Source organism: Camelus dromedarius, chromosome 8 (genome assembly GCF_036321535.1).
Source record: "Camelus dromedarius isolate mCamDro1 chromosome 8, mCamDro1.pat, whole genome shotgun sequence".
Taxonomy (NCBI): Eukaryota; Metazoa; Chordata; class Mammalia; order Artiodactyla; family Camelidae; genus Camelus; species Camelus dromedarius.
In genome coordinates, this window is record NC_087443.1 from 31,759,284 (window position 1) to 31,777,177 (window position 17,894).

General features: G+C 32.8%; 1 protein-coding gene across 1 annotated transcript in view; it reads left to right on the forward strand.

Annotated features, from left to right (window-relative positions):
* The window catches only part of MICU1 (mitochondrial calcium uptake 1), a 193,618-nt gene that overhangs the window by 63,083 nt on the left and 112,641 nt on the right, over window positions 1-17,894 (forward strand). The window contains exon 5 of the mRNA XM_010984183.3: window positions 7,434-7,477. Coding sequence (XP_010982485.1) covers window positions 7,434-7,477 — 44 coding nt within the window. The remainder of the gene's footprint in view (window positions 1-7,433; window positions 7,478-17,894) is intronic.

The following is a 17,894-nucleotide window of genomic DNA, read 5'->3' on the forward strand; positions in this document are numbered from 1 at the left end:
GACAAACAACTTATTACATACAAGGGAACCTGCATAAGGCTATCAGCAGAAACTTTGCAAGCCAGAAGGGAGTGGCATGGTATATTCAAAGTACTGAAAGAAAAAAAAAATGCCAAGCAAGAATACTTTACCAGCAAAATTGTCTTTCAGAATTGAAGGAGAGAGAAATAGTTTTCCAGACAAGCAAAAGCTAAAGGACTTTATCGTCACTGGACTGGCCTTACAGGAAATACGGAAATTACTACTTTAAGAAATGAAGGGGCTATAATTAGTAATAAGAAAGATATGAAAGTATATACAGTGAACATATTTTTGAAACATTTTTGTGCTAATGTTTTCTCCCCCAAAAGAGAAGTTCCTTCAGTACAAAGACCTAGTCTTCTACTTTTTATATTAGTTTCCTGCTGTGATGCTGAGCGGAGAGTAGATGTTGGTCAGCGACAATGAACTCCCTGTTTCTACATGGCCCATGAGCAGAGAATGTTTTTTACACTTAAAAAAAATCAAAAGAGGAATATTTTGTGACACCTGAAAATTCTATGAAACTCAAAGTTCAGAGTCCGTAGAAGGAGGTTTATTGGAACACATCCACTCTCATTCATTATGTGTTGTTCACGGCAGTGTCTGTGCTACAACAGCAGAGTTGAGAAGTTGCAATAGAGGCTACATGTGGCCTACGAAGCCTATAATATTTACTATCTGGCCTTTTACAGAAAAAACATTTGCTGACTCCTTGTGGAATAATAAGAAACATATATATCGATCTCTGCTTCTGGTTCCTGACACAGAGCTCCTAAAACTCTTGTGAATAAAGTGCTAGGCACTACCCAGCATATATTCATTTTACAGTGATGACAGAGGTACAAGAAGGCAAGTCAGTCTCAGAAGTCCATTCCTCTCCTGTCCTCCTTCTGTCCTCCTTCTCCTTTATATTTTATCCCTGAAATGGAACCAACTTATAAATAGGTATTAAATTGGACTTAGAATTTTTTTTCCAAATATACAGAGAATAAAGAAAATAATAGAGAATATTTTTGTAGCCATTACTTGATTTTCTTGAATTTTAGTATTTACCCATGTTCATTTCAGATTTTCATTTTTAATTATTTTGAAAATAAAACCTTACAGTTATGGTTGAAAACCCCATGCATCACTCTGAAAACTCATTTCACTCCCTTTCTTCTTAGAGGTAACCACCTTCCCTAATTTGGTGCTTACCATTCTTATTGACGACTATAACATTCACATATATCCATCCAGGGGGTGATTATATTCATCTCCCAGCATTGGCATTGGACCTAGCTATGTAATTTCCTCTGACCAAAGAAACGCTAGCAGAAATTTTATGCAGTATGTTCAAGCAAAAGCTTTAAGACTCAGTTTGTGGTTTACTATGTTCTCTTTTACTTCTGCCATGTTCCAGTAGAGATTGCTGCCCCATCAGTCTGGGCCCCAGATTTAATACCATGTGAAGTAGCGCTACAGCCAGTATGATAGATAGGTAGCATGAACACTGTTTAAAACCTTCTTTGTTGTAGCCACTGAGATCTTAAAGTTCTTACTGCAGCATAACCTAGCTTTTTCTAGCTGCTTCATTTCTCATGCTTTTTTTATGTTTAATATTCTGTGTATGTTTATATGTTTATTGATACAGATAGCTGTTGTTCTCTTATTTTCTGCTTTATAGCTATGTATATCAGTTGTATAAACTTATGTAAATAAGCCAGTACTTAATTCACCCATGTTCACGTAGATGACCATTGCCAATTTTATCAGTCAGCTGTTGCTGTGTAACAAACAATTGTATAAAATGTCAGTGGCATAAAACAACAAGTATTTATTTAGCTTATGCATCCGCAGGTCACATGAGGTGTGCTCTGCTGATCTCAACTTGCCTTGCTTTGTAGATAGGCTAAGGTTTGGCTGATCTAGGCTAGGTCAGCTCTGCTTCATGATTTTGTCAGATCTGTCAGTCTGTTCTATGTGTTTCTCATGACTTTTTAGACCAAAGGGCTGTCTAGGAAATAGTCTTCTCATAGTGTTGGCAGAGGTGCAAGAAAGCAAGTCAACTTCAGAAGTTCATTTTAAGGATCTGTTCATGTTATAATTGTTAATATCCCATTGGCCAAAGCAAATCACATGCCTAAGCCCAAAGTTAGAGGATTTTCCATGGAGGTCAAGGAAGAGGAAGTGACTATTTGAGGAGAAAAAATCTAATATGGCAGTGATTTTACTATTGCAGACCATACTGCAGTGAACATTCTTCCATATGCAAGAAGTTATTTTCAACATACATACCTGGAAGTTGGACTTGGTGGCCCATAGGATACGTTCCTTTTCAAATTTGCTAAACATTGCCGTATCCAGAGTAGATATAATAGTTCACATTTTCTCCAAGAATGTATGAGTTTCCTCCTCTGCATTCCTGCTAAGACATGGTATTGTCAGACTTAAATTTTTAGCAATCTGATGGGAGTGAATTATATCTTTGTGGTTTTGTTTTGCGTTTCACTTGCAACTAGTAAAGCTTATCATCTCTGAATATTTATTGACTATTCACATTGTCATGTCTATGAAATGCTTATTTATCTTCTCTACTCACTTTTCTATTTGATTTCTTTGGGGTTCATTAAAGTATTATATGTTTTTTCTATTGAAATCTGTCATATATTGCAGGTATCTTTTCCTAGTCTGTGGCCCATCTTTTAATTTTGTTTATGGTAATTTTTTAATATACAGAAGTTGCTACTGATTTCATACATATCAGCCTTCTCCTTGGTAGTTTGTACTGTCCTTTTTAACTACTTTATTTGAGGTATAATTAACATAGAATAAACAGCACATACTTAAAGTGTTTGATGAGTTTTGATATACTAATTGCATATATATACTAGTGAAAGCATCAGCACAGTCAATATAATTAACATATTCATTACTCCCTAGAATTTCTTCATACCCATTTGTAATCCTTTCTTCCCACTTTTTCCTACCCTCCAAATCCCAGGCAACTACAGATCTGTCTTCCATATCCTTACTGATTTTCTGTCTACTTTCTCTGTCAATTACTGAGAGAAATGTGTTAATCTCCGACTTTATTTGTGGATTTGTTTATTTATCCTTTCAGATCCATCAGTTTTTGCTTCAAATATATTGAAACTCTCTTATTAGGTGTGTACATACCTCAGATTATTCTGTTTTGTCTTCTTGGTGAATTGACCCTCTTATCATTATAAAATTGGCCCTCTTTATCATTGCTTAATACTTTTTTGCTCTGAAGTCCATATAGTCTGATATTTATGTAGCCACTTTTTTTTAATTCACTTTTCCTGATACATCTTTTTCCATCGTGTTACTTTAACCTACCTATAATCGTTGTATTTCAGATGGGTTTCTTATGGCCGACATATAGTTGGATCTTGTTTTTTATTCAATATCACAGTTTCTACCTTTTAATTGATGTTTAGATGATTTATATTTAATGTAATTATTGGTATGTTTGGATTTAGGTATCCATTTTATTATGTTTTCCTTTTTTATGTTTCTCTTTTACCCTTTCCGTGCCTTATTTTCAGATTCTTTGAAGATTTTTAATATTTCATTTTAATTGATTTGGAGAGGGGTTGACTATATTTCTTTGTATATCTTTAATTTAGTGGTTGCTGTAGGGATTATAATGTACACAGTTAACTTTTCTTCATTTACTGAGAATTTATATTTTGCTGCTTCAAGTGGAATATAGATATCTAAGCACGATAAAGGTTTCTCCCCAGTTTATGGTAGAGTGTCATATATGTTACATATACATATGTTGAATGCTCTGCCAGTCATTGTTTTAAGTTTTAATTTCAACTGTCATACATAAAGAACTTAAGAAGAGAAAATAGTCAGTTATATATATACAGATAGTAACAATTTCTGTGACTCTTTCTTTATTCCTTAAATTCCATATTTCCCTCTGGTGTCATTTCCTTCCTCCTTGAAAGATAGAACATCTACTGGTGATGAATTCTCTTAAGATTTTTTTCATCTGAGAATATTTTTTTTTTTTATCTTCATTCTTGAAGAATATTTTCACTAAATAAAGAATTCTAGGTTGGAGTTCTTTCCTTTTAGTACTTTAAGCTGGCTGCTTCAAACAGTTTTTTCTTTGCCTTTGGTTTTCAGCTGTTTGATTTTTTTTAAATGTATCTCTTGTGTCTGATGAACTATACTTTCTTTTGCTGGCTTACATTAGCTAAAATTAATTATTTTAATAAAATTTTAGGGTAATTTTTAGGATAAAGCCTAATATTAAACTGAAAAAATAAATCTCTAAATTTTTGAGAGATAGCTGTGACTTCTTCAGTAAAATTATATAGAGTTTCCATTTACCTAAACTCTAATTATACATATTGAAATGATATATTTGATTCAGTTTCACTTTTGTCTTTTGTCAGAATGAGTTGCTGTAATCTTTAAAACAAGTCTTCTGTTAAATGTTCACTCTGAAGCTTAAACTGAAACTGTTCTTACAGTATTTTCTGCACATTTACATTACTGTTGGTGTGGACTCAAGAAGATAGGCAACCGCTATAATTAAAATCAGAAACAGTCATTTAATCCTTCTGAGTATCAGCTTTCTCATTAATGAAAAGGGGAAGTTAGTGTTTAAATCACTCCTATTAGCATTAAATGACTGTAAAAGTTCTTTGAAGAGAAGTCTAGGATTATAGCAAGTACCCTCGCTAGCTAGGGAAAACAGCATACATCCAGGGTTTTCCCAAAGAATGAAGGTGAAGAAATGAGAGGGGAGTCATCTGATTACATATTCAAACTACACATGGTGTTTTGTCTCCTTTCATTCTCCATATTCTCTCTCCCCTCAATAACTGGGTCTATTAGAATCTCAAGAGGAGTAGTGAGTGAGGATAGCATGAATTATTTCATCCATCCACATTTCCCACACTCCACCTCTAACTGCATTAAGAACTGATCCAATCCAACCATCTACTTAATTTGACAGGTAAAGACATCTAAATATAATAAGATAAAATAGTCATTTCTTCCAGCTTGAAATTATGACTCTCTTGGCCTACTTTGTGTCTGTATTTGCTTATAAATGACCGGAATTCTCACTATGTGCCAAGCTGTCCTTACATGCCTCTCCTTCTTTCAGTTTTTTTGGCAAATGCACATAGTAAAATATTTTCCAAACTATAGTGAAGAGAATTCAATGAAAAACACAAATCTGTTCCAACTTCTCCACCCTCCCAGCTATGTCACAGATACAATCAGTTTAAAAATTTTTAAGTTAACTTTTGAGTTCTTTGGGATTTGACCCTAATAACTTGAAATGTGGCTAGTCTGAATTGAGGTATATTATGATTGTAAAGTATACACCAGATTTTGGAAACTTAGTATAAAAAAAATGTAAAATATCTCAATAAGTTTTATATTGATTACATGTTTAAATAATGCTATTTTGGATATACTCAGTTAAATAAAATATATTATTAAAATTTACCTTTTTTTTTTTTTACTGCTCTAAAGATGGCTGTTAGAAAAAATTTAATTATGCATGTGGCTTACATTTATTGTTCACATTATATTTCTGTTGGAAAGTACTGCTCTAATTAGTAAGCATATATTTCTCTTAGTTGATGTACCAAGTTTTACTCATGAGATATCTGATCGTAGTCTGATTGTCATTCCTTTGTAAAAAATTAGAAAGGTTTTCTTCTGGAAACTCTGTTCTTGGTATTCTGAAATTTCACAAGCATACACTGAGTTAAAGTAGGTTTTGTTCATTTTGCTTAAATAAGCCCTTTTAATTTGTGTCACTCTTCAACTCTGAGAAATTTTCTGCAATCCTTTTTGGATTATTTCCTCTATTTCTGAATGAGAAAAGGTCTTGTATGGCATCAGACCTTGTATTGAGTCTCTGTTTTTCTATAATTCTCTCATGTTTTATATTTTCCATTCTGTTGTCTTTTAGGCAGTGGTCCTGGAAGATAACCTTTTCCTAATCTTTTGACAGTATATTAAGAAATAGGGGGAGATAGGCAATCATAGTTTTGTCTACAACTCTTTCTTGTTCTCTGTTCTTTTATCATAGACGCATGTTCTGCCTTGAAGACTGTGATATCTTTGTGAATGTATGTGAGGTTTCAAATTAGATTTGTTTTTAAAGTTTCCTTCTTTTTCCTGATTTATCTTTCTTTTGCAGTCAATAGTTCGTTTTGTTCAGGGCAGGCTTCCAGAAGGTGAAGCACTTTTTAGATAAGGAGACTGTGTAACCAAATGTGTGGAAGTAGAAATATAAAAAGCTTCCTCTGGGAGCAGTGATAATCCAATCATTGTAATACTGTGGGCATTATGAGAGGGCCTGGACTAGCATGAATAAAGTGAGAACTGAAAGGAAAAAACTGAGTAATTACTCAAGAAAAATAAGTATAATTGCGAACTGATTTCTCCACTTTAGAAACTCCCACAGCACCCTCTTATTGAACTAATTGTGTGCAGCCCTGTAATACTACTTATTATATGCATATATCTTTCTAACTAAATTATGACTCTTCAAGGCAGGGATTGTATCTTACTCATTCAGTTTTTTTTTATGAATTCATTGAAGCAGTATTCCAAGTGCTGGGATGAAGCAGTAGGCAGAGACAAAAAATCCCAGCCCTCAAGAACACTTAATATATTTGCTTTTATCTTTCACAGTGCTTAGGATTTTACAATGCTAGGGATTCCCAATTTTTTTTTTTTGACATTTTTCTTTCTTGTGTGTGTGTGTGTGTGTGTGACATTTATTTACTTTAATTTATATTTTGGTCTGGTGGAGATAATTAGGTTTACTTATTTATTTTTGAAGGCAGTACTCGGGATTGAACCCAGGACCTTGTGCATGCTAAGCTACCACTTGAACTATACCCTCCCCTGGATTCCCAACTTTAAATTTATTATTTAACCCACCATTAAGATGGTCTATTTGTATCTGTTCAGGTGTGTTGCAAAATGTCTTCTGATACTAAACTCTTCTCTCTTTAACTTCATACAAAAAATTATTATGCATTCAGATTAAACTAATATCACTCATCTTATTTAGAGGTAATATATCATTTTGATGGAATGTAAAGAACACACCTGAGAAGAGCCCAGTGTCCTAGTTTGGTTCTACTGTTAAATAGGTTTGCACATGAATTTTTACCCTCTTTATCCTCGCAGAGCTTCACATTCTCATATGTAAAATGAAAGATTGATATCTTTTAGCGATGACACTTTGAGTCTGAAAGTGGGGCACAATTTTTATTTCTGTGGCGTTTGAATAATGTTGTGATTAAACCACCTAGTACATTTAATTGAATGACTAGAAACAAAACTAAGAGCTGTCATTTCATGTTTTACTCAAGTTACAATCAGTGACTAAGTATTGTTTTTTTTCTCTTTTACAGACTTGGGTCTGGATCAATTTACAATAAAGCGCTTTGATGGAAAGGTGAGTGAACTCTGACACTCCTGAACTGTATATCCTGTTGTTTACTAAGATTTCCAAGTTCCGCTAGAATAATTCGTGAGAAATTTCTGAATACCTGTTTATCTTATCAAAAAAGCATGTTGCTTAGGTTGGGAGGCCTGTAAGTGCCTGCAGATGCTTCTACAGAAAGAATCAAGCAGAAAGTTCTTCTGTGTTTTTCCATATAAGGTAATACTCATGGGTTGTCTGCTGTATATATTAAGGGCTAATTCAGTGTATGTTGACGTTTGAGTTTTAATTCGATCGCCATTGTAAAGGTGAACAAGCCTCCCAATATTACATTTGCTTTTCTTATAAAAACACCCATCCTTTGTGAGTCTATGGCAATAATCCTAACTAGAAAATTACAGAAGTCCTTACTAGTACTTTTCTTTTATAACAATTATGAAGACCACCATCAAATATGCATATAAATTTGCATTATACTTACTTTCAATTCTTTAGTTGATGCCTGAATAAATCATATAATAAATCATTCTTAAGTATAAAAAATGAAACTTTCAATTTTATTATCTCAAGGCAGTCGGTTAAACATGTCTTTCCCTTTCAGGCGGAATTCTCCAAAAAGAAAAAGAAAATATTACACAGGGTCATAAAGAAAAGTAAAAGTTCAATTTTAAAGAGGAGGAAGAAAGCTCAGCAGGAAGAAGAGCAAGCCCGAGGTGGCTCTATAAAACTTAAAGAGAAGGAAATCAAAAGGAAAATCATCAAGTGGCTGAAAAAGGCAGGATTACAAACAAGGGTCTAGATGGGTAGAAACCAGGCTTAGTAGAAACTGATCTTGCAGGAATGTGACAATCCTGCATCATTATGCAAAACCACATGTACTGGTAAGGTGAAAATATAAGTGCTGAGGTCTTTTGCACATGTGGAAAGAACGAGTGGCTGCCTTAAGAGTTGAGAGATCTCAGCCAAGGCTTCCAGCCTAAAAATTACCATTTCTTTTCAGGTGGCACAGTGCCTCCATCTATGGGTATCCTCTTTTTAAAGTCACATATTCTATAAGAAAGAATGATCAAAAAGGAAGGGCATTTAGATACTAGGGGACCCAAGTTCAGAGTCCTGGCTATGCTTTGAGGCTGCCACATCTTCTCTCTGATCCTTGGTCTCTCTGCTTTATGTATGATAAAATACCATATCCATGTAAGGCGTTAGTGCAGACACTGATGTCAGATTCTGATTTCAAAGTCTCTGGCAGATCAGGCCTGTCTTATCTGTCTTTATGTCACTCAGAGTCCGGAGTATGCCTGGCACATAGGAGGTAACCAGTAAATGTTTGATGACTTGGAAAGAATCAACTAGTCAATCACATATTTCTTGGAGGTATGACTCATTAAGATGCTAATATAGCGCCTTATTTGCATTTTTTTGTTTTCCATTCATTATAAGATAGAGTAAAATGCAATAAAACATTAAAGTATTTATGTACCCATCTTGCTATGGAGACAAAAATGGCAGTGCTTCTATGTTTGGAAGGCAATCTTAACAGATTATAGTTGGAAATTTTTATGCACTGAAGCATAACATTCTGAAATCAAAGTAGGAAAGGCAAGATTTAAGGATATCAATATATCCTGTTTGAAAGCATGACTTGTATGAAAGCCAGGCATATGTTGACTTCGTTTAGGGGAACAGGCTCTGAAAGGACAGAGGAATGGGATACTTAGGTTAGGAGGTGTGGAACTGAGCCAGTGAGCCAGTGGCCAGTTAGCTCATCCCCTAGCAAAGAGGGGTCCCTTTCATCCACCTCATCATGTTTAATTCCTTTGCCAGGTTCTTCATTTAAATCCTGTATTGACTTCCATCAAATATATTATTACAGTTTTATTTTGAAATGAAGGTTATGCTTCCTAAATAAGATTCTTAAACTGAGTTCACCTCTAGTTTATGTCTTTATGAATTGTCTTTTATTTCATATGAAGTCTAAGAAAGAAGTTTCTATACTGTTTTTAAATCTTACATAATGAAGAGTATAGATTTCATTCAGTGTTTAATCACTTTAGTAGTTTTTCCAGAAATTTTTGCCAAGTATGAAGTCTTTCACTTGATAGCTATAAGAGTCAGTGCTTATTCAATTCTTGATTTTATTTTCCTTTGAGTCTTCATGACTTTTTTGTTCTCTCAGTCAGAAAATCTTAATTCTTACATAGTAGTTTCCAGAGTATATATAAATCCTAAGATAATTTCCTATTGAAAAAACAGATTTATGTGGTAATTATAGTAAATTTTATGCAAGATGGTTAGAAATTTAGTACAAAGTTAACACGCTCGAGGAATTTCCTTTCAAACTTTGATTTTTAAATGGGTAATTTTTTCTTTCTTTCTCTCTTTTTGAACTTGGAAGATGTTATGAACTGCTTAGAGAAATATTTAATCCCATCCTCTCATTCCCCTATTGTTTTAACATTCAGCACACCTTTAATTAAACCCATCATTTGACCAGTAAGAAATATTAGCTTATTTTATTGCCTTCTAATTGAGTTGCACTTTTGCCTTTTTGTCATTGAAAGCAAGAACAAATGTAGAGTAATATCATTTTCCTGGGATGTTTTCTCAGATACAAAGTAGAAAAGAATGGCCCAACTGATAATGATAAATAATTGATTTTTTACTTTGATACTTGTCATCTTTTCTCCTGTTCTTTTTGACTAGAAAATTCCCGAGAAGTAAATGAAACATTCCTGTTTCAACTGATCATCAGTGAAACTGAGTTTGATTAAGTAGCTTTTGAATTTGGGGGAGGATCTTTTTCCAGACCCCATCACTACCTTATGTTAATGTACACTCATCCCTTACTCTAAGGATCTTAGCAATTTCCTTTGTAGAAAAGTCATGCAGTACATTTTATTGGCACTTGCATCATTTATTCATTTCAAAACTATCTAACACAGGCCTTGTATAAAGAAGCTAGTCAGTGGCCTTTGGTTTTAAGAATGTATTTTGTAGATAAGTGATATTTTTTAAAATATTCAGAATTAGGTTTAAAAGTTTAAAAACTTTACAGCTTGAAAAAGTTCACATTTTCTATTAGAGAATACTTGAAAATCATTATAAATAGAGTATTAGCACTGTTATACAGACGGTAATACAAAATATGGTCTGACTTTTGTTTTAATGTAAAATGTCATAGATTTTTTTTAAATGCACTCTCCCCCTACAATATCCATGCATTTCTCCTTATGACTTGTTAATGCAGTCATTTCATGAATTTTGGATTATTTCTTTAATGAAAACTGTATTTCTTCTGGGTTTAATTTTTATCATCCAATTATTGGTCTATAAAACAAAGTATAGTTTCTAAGTGGAGTCTACTTTACATAATCGTCAAATATTCATTCATTTGATCACTTAGTTGCTGTGCTTTGTTGGTATGGTTTATCTCAAGTGGTTTACACCCTTAATTTTTCTGTTTCTCACACTCCTTTTTTTCCTTGGCATACCACAGACAGAAATTATATTATGTATTTTCTGTTCCTGTTGCATATAATAGACAACCTTCATCTCAAACACTACCTTTTTTTTTTATAAGTTACAGTAGAAAACTGTGTGGTCTAGGTAAAAAATTGTTCCTTAAGCAAATAATACCAGTATTCCAGGGGACTGACCCCATCAGTTCTCTTCTCTCTTTTAAAAGCTTTAAAATTCATACTCTTTTTAAAGTAATAACAGATTGCCTATTGAAACTAATTGTCCATCATTATCATTACACCATGTATTTCTTCTTTAGAAAATAGATTTTTTATTCTTTTCCTCCCTGCAAGTTCCCTTTTCCCTCAACCTCTCCATGAACATCTCAGAAAACATGCCCCTGAAATGAGTTTTTTCATTATTGTGATTACAGTCCCCTTAGAATCTCTCCTAATTTGGAAGAAAGAATTAACATGTGTTTTATTTCCATCTCCTTTATAATATCTACAAGAGTATTTGTTTACATGAAACAGGAGAACATTTTACATCAAATTAAAATGAAATGTGTCCACATTAAGATGAAAGCAATAAAAGTATGGCCAAAACTTAAAAAAGAAAATACTTAGCCAAATGCTTTTAGTTGTTTTCTAGGTAAAAGTTCTTTTAAAAATATTGATAAATGAACTTTAATATGCCATTCCCTTTAGGGGAAAGTCTGTGTTCCCCTAGGGTAGTGTGGGCACATTTTATCTTGTCATATAATACTCTTAATGCTTTATTTGAATTGTGATTATTTACTTCATATCACAGATAAAATGAGTTGAAATAAGGTCAAGTATAATATGACTACTTGATAAGTATTGTAAATTATATAAGAGATTTCCTGTCTTCTAAGAGTGAAATGTATTACAGATCAAGGCAATGTAAATTAGGAGAGAGGGACTGCAGTTCTCCTGGGACAGAGTTTAGCAAATCTTCACATTCATATGAGTTGCTTTAATTTTGCTTAAATTTATATAGCAGGTTTGATGTTCTTATGAATTCTGCATTGCTAATTAATTAGGCACATCTTTCTCTCGCTCTTTTTTTGTTTGTTTGTTTCCAGAGACTTGAAACCAGTTGATTCTAAATTCTTGGTGAATTCATATCCAGATTTTTCATTGATAAATATGAATATATGGATAGAATTTTATTGCTTTTGCTCCATTTTTTTTGGATCCAAGTTTCCATTTGCCCCATCAGTATCATCTTTAGAGCATAGTATTAAAATGAAATGTGTATTAGTATCATTTCATTTTAATTAGTATTAAAATGATACACATATCACTTGTGTTCTCTTTCTTTTATAATAGGAAAGTTCTTGCCTTAAAAAAAGTTTAACAGCAGGGAAATATAGCCTTTTTTTTTAAATAACCCTGAATGGAGTATAACCTATAAAAATATTGAATCGTATTTCACATGTGAAACTAATAAAATATTGTACATCAACTTTACTTCAATAAAAAAAAATTCTATAAGTGTAAAGATTTCAAGAGGATACATAGAGTATTTCAATTCTTTGAAACCTGAAGTTCTCCACAAATATTTCATAGTTACATATTATTTTAAGGGTGATAATTTAGCCCTTTAAAAAAAAACCTTATTAACATACTTAGTCATTGGTTGTCAGTAGCTTATTTTTCCAGTTGAAAGTAAAATCTCTAAATGAAAAATGCTTGACTCTATTTGTCTCTTGAAGGAATTACTACTACTGCTACTACTAATAATAATATGAAAAAGAACAGTTGGAGTTTTTTGAGTATTATGTGCCAAGCACTGTTCTAAATGCTTACACATAGCTCTGATCCACACAGCCACTCTTTTAGATAGCTTACTATTCTTATCATTTTACAAATAAGAAACTAAAGTACATAAAAATTAAGTAACTTAACTTTTTTATTTTTTGACCTAAGATCATACAATTAGGAAGTGGTAGAGACAAGATTCCAAATTGGTAGTCTGGCTCCAGTGTTCACCATCTTGATACCACCTTTCATGTATCTGAGCTGTCGGTCTATATGATCTATTTGTAAATAGAATTTCTCTTGTTAAACTTTCGTTTCACTAACAATGCTATTTGTGCAAAAAACAACTTGGTGTCTCACTTTGTTTTTGCTAAGAGTGTTGACGTTAATTTTTTCTGCTTTGATAAAGTATAGCTGGAAGCCAATATTAACCTGAGAAACCACATAGTATTTCATTTTAAAGAAAGAGAACATGAGATATACAAATTTTAATACCTGAATTTAGAAATTAGAATTTTAACTTCACTGTTATTTACTCCATTGTTTTCTCATATGCCATGAACATCAATTGGCATTTTGAAAAATGCTGTGTCCTTTTTTTTTTTTTTGATTGAAGCCATCACTCTTAAAGTGAACACTGTCATCTATATTTAGAAAATTGTATCCTGGCTCATTGTAATCAAGGTAGTAGAGTATTATTTCGTTACCAACTACTTACTCTTTCAAATGTTGATTGGGTGTATGTTAAATGTAGCATCATTTGAACGGAGCTACTCATAGTAAGACGAGCAAAAGTTTAAAATGTAATTACGTTACCAAAGTGAAATCAGCATTTCAGAAAAATCCTTTGACACCTATTGTAATTTTCTGTTTTATTTTTAGTCTCAGATTTTTTCATCTTCCTTCTTTCCCACCCAAATTCTTTAAATTATTTTAAAACTATTTTCTCATTTTTCTCTGTTCTTACAAGGTAGTAATTTTAGTTCTTTTGTACACACTACACCCCTCAGAAAATCTGGTTTTGGTGTCTGAAATATTTCACAAGGGATTTCCAATTTGAACATCTCAGTATTTGACAGCTACATGTAAGTGATTAGTAGATGTTGTAAGTATGCTGAATTGAATATGAAAAATACAAAATTATGGATTGCTGTGCTGCTTACTGTGTTATAGCACAGGATGAAGAGAGTGTGACTTTGGACATAGGCAGTCCTATATTCAGATATGTATGGACTCTGCCACATACTTGATGGATAACTTTGGGCAAGAGGCCACTTAACCTCTCTGAGCGTCAGTTATCTTCTGTAACTATAAAATCAGGACAATAGGCAAAGTCTCTGGCTCTACAAATGACAGCTATTTTGAATGACTTTGAGCCCTTTACTCAATTTATGAAAGGAGTTACCTGTTATCATGTATGTTATCATCTTTCTTGGTTTGTATGAAATGCTACAGAAAAGCATACCCTCTTTGTAATTGCTCTTTTTGTTGTTCTTTCCTTCCCAGTTAAATCAGCTATAAAAATCTTCTTGTGCTATCTTTGTAATGAGCAGTTGGCCAAGATTAAATAGCTAGTCCGTGAACTGAAGAGAGACCTCTGGTTTGATTTCTCGTATCTGAGCTGTCCTGTGTTCACACTGTTTCATCTCACCCCAGTGCTGTAAAATCCTTTGGGCTTCTGTCATATCAGTCCTAGCCTTAGGCTTGTAAATTGCTGATAGCATATTTTTCAATCAAGAACTTTTATCATGCTACAAAGCTTGGTTTCAGAAATATGATAAGTTCAGGTCAAGTTTTATTTTACAGCCAGTGTAGTTATTTGTTGAAAAAAAATCTTTAAAAGCATTTGATATTTGAAAGTTTTTTTACAGGGGAATCCAGCTAAATTAGCTAACCTAAACTGCTTCGTCAAATGCCAGCTTTCATGATGGCTCGCTTTTTATTACTAATGTGAATAATACTTTATTTAGTGCAGCATAATTTTGCAAGAGACTTGTTTCTAAATAGTCATTCTGAACTCTTCCTTAGAGTAGTTATTAATCCTCTAAAATCATCTGAATTTTGTTGCCTGTATGTTAAATATGGGTGGTAAAGCAACAAATTTGCCATGAAGTTAAAAAATAGTATATCATGAAATGATAGTGAGACATCATAGGAAACCTTAATTAAAGAAATGGTTTGACTACCCATGAAAAAAAGTTAAATGTTTGCTTTTCCTTTTCTTTAAGAAACAGGTAATTATTCATGTGTTCTCTTTATATAGTAATATGAAGTTTTTCTGTAATTGTATGTTTTTATTTTGAGGAGGTTAGGAATTGGGTTATTGGGGGTTTTGTCTTGTTTTGTCTTACTGTACCTAGCAGATAATATGTAAAACATTTCTATGTATTTCTCATTTCCTGTTTCCAAGTGTTCAGTGTTTTTATTACAGATCATAATTTGTCCTTTATATGTTACAGTATCTTGTGATATATATATTTAATTTGGGAGTTTTTATTCATATAATCAAACAATGTCAATTTTTTTTCTTTTCCTCATCTTCTGATCAGGATTTCTGGCAGGTACCGATTCAGCAGCATGTGCTTTAAATTAATTAATGTTTCAAAACCTATAGTAATGCTTCAGGGACAAAGGTTCAGTGCATGCTCATGTCCTTTCCCTCTCCCTTCAGAATGGTTCAGTTCCTGTCATTTTAAATTAACATACTTTCTCTTTAATATGACGGTTCAAACACTGTACAAGTCCTTGAGAATATAGTACCTGGCATAATTTAAAAGGATATTTTAACATTATGTGTCACACAAAAGGTCAAGAAACTGCTTTAATCATTGTATAAGGGATACTCTGTTCGTTGGGTCATTTAAATAGTCTTAGTAGGGATGCCATGTTCCTAGTTGAACTGTAACAGGAATGGTGAGACAACAGTAACTTCAAGTGAAAAATGGGCAGGTTTTTTTTTTTCTTTTGAAATTTCTCAAATAATAAATACAGATAAGCAGTTGCTTAGTTGCACTCTACTCAGTAAAAATGGCTTAAGGGGAAACAGATGGAATATTTAGAAAGACTTTGCACTTTTGAGCTAATTAACAACTTCTGCTTGGAAAAGCAAGGAAATACATGGAGAAAATCATGAAAAATAATACATATATTGTAAACTAACAAAGAATTTCAAAGACACACCTAAGAAGTACTTTTAAAATTGATCTTTGAAGGCTTAAACTCTTTAATTTATAAACTACTCAAATGTATTCATTAAAAACATTACTCTTGCAATTTTAATAAAAATATAAGCTAACTGAATTAGAACATCTTTTTGTTTAAAACAGTTAATTATATAGTTAATGAAGATCACAAAGTGCTCTTTATTTTTATAGAACATTTTTCCTGTGCTTCCTTCTTCTTAAAATGGTACATACATATTTTTTGTAGTCTCCTTACCAAACCCCTAAACCAATCATCCTGTTACTGGTGTAATGGATTATCTTACCTTTGCCTTTAACTGTATTCTGAAACAAACCAACAAATGCTTAAATAATTATGTGAAAATAATTTATAGATAATTCCAGTATCAATGTTTCTAATCCTAGAGATTTTGTTTTAGAATAACTATGGCACAACCATCATGCAGAGTTCAAAGGAGAGTACATCAAATGAGATGCTAACACCTGTGATTGAGGAAAGCCACTTCCAGTTCTCTGGTTACAGGAGGACAGCTTATAGGAGGCAACCAAAAGCTCTCCTTTCCTTTGATAATTGTATGGTTTATGGCTTACAGATTTTAAATGACTTGCCTCAGATAGGTGGCCTTACCTAGACAGTGAAGAGAAGAGAAAAGTAGTATGATTTGGTAAGGGCTTGAAAGTCTCTGGAATCTGCAGGTTTGAGTAGTCAACTCCCACAGTTGACAAAGAGCACCAGTCTTCTTTAAACTTTAACTATTGAATGTAATATCCTTTGTTGATCAAGGATTCAAAATCAAGTTTTACTGTGTTCTTAATGATATCTTGTTAGTAATTATTTTATATTTAAAATGATACTGTTTTTCTTAGAATAGGTAGTGGGAGGATTGCTTATCTATATTGGGTTCTTATAAATAACACTCATTTTGGTGACACTAGTATACATCTTTTAAACTTCCAAAAGTAAATGAGCAGTTACTTTACAGAAGAGGGCTTTCTTGCTTGTTTCCTTACAGAGATTTGTCCTTTGCATGCTAAGTTCCTATTGCCTGTGGGAAGGCTGGAATCATTTTGTTTTTCTGGTAGTATAGAGTGCTCTTCTTCAGATGCAGCTTATGAATGGTGTCAGTACTTACTCTGTTGCTGTGAGGAGTATCCGTAATGTCTCTTTCCAGTCTCTGAGTTCCACCACTACTAAAGTCTGTTGATTTAACACATGTGTTTGATTATTCAGATTGAAGAAAGAAACAATAGTATAATCATTAAGTGCTTCCAAGGAGGGTGTAGTTTACTTGGTTGTCTCAAATATTAAGAATTCTATTAAGATGTCTTCAAATATATTGTTATTTCAGATTTTGTTGTTTGAATTTGGGATCAACTGTGAGCCCATTTGATTTATCATTGTTGATTTGAAAGCATAAACATGGCTAAGCATTACATTTGCAACACCTTGTTTAGCTTTTCCATCATAAAACCAGATTTGAAATTCACTTTGATATAAGAGGACTTGGTTCCAAACTAACTTCCTTTTTCTTACTATTTTAGCACAAATATTCTAACATGTTTTAAAGGTACACAAAGTTCTCTGAAAGCTACTTGAAACATTTTACTTCTCCTTTTGATAAAAATAGGTTCTCAACTTAAATCTGTTGATGACCTCTGGTTGCAGACAATGTATGAGGATAGTCCTTGGTTTGCATACTTGTCTTTGCTATGATGCATTTTTTTTAAAGTTCTCAACTTAAATAAAAAGCTTCTCCAACTATTAACTAATTAACATCTATTAATTAAGAAGAATATAAAGAACCATTACATTCTTCTAGTGATTCTCATTTTGAAAATGATTAAAATATGCATTTGAACAAATCAGGGCATAAAAATATGATGTGTACTCACATCATTAACTAGATTGTCCTCTTCAACTTCAAGATAAATGAGCTAATACAAGCTAAGCCTCAGGGTTAATATTTTACAATAATAAACTATGTTTTGCTCCAGAAATACTCA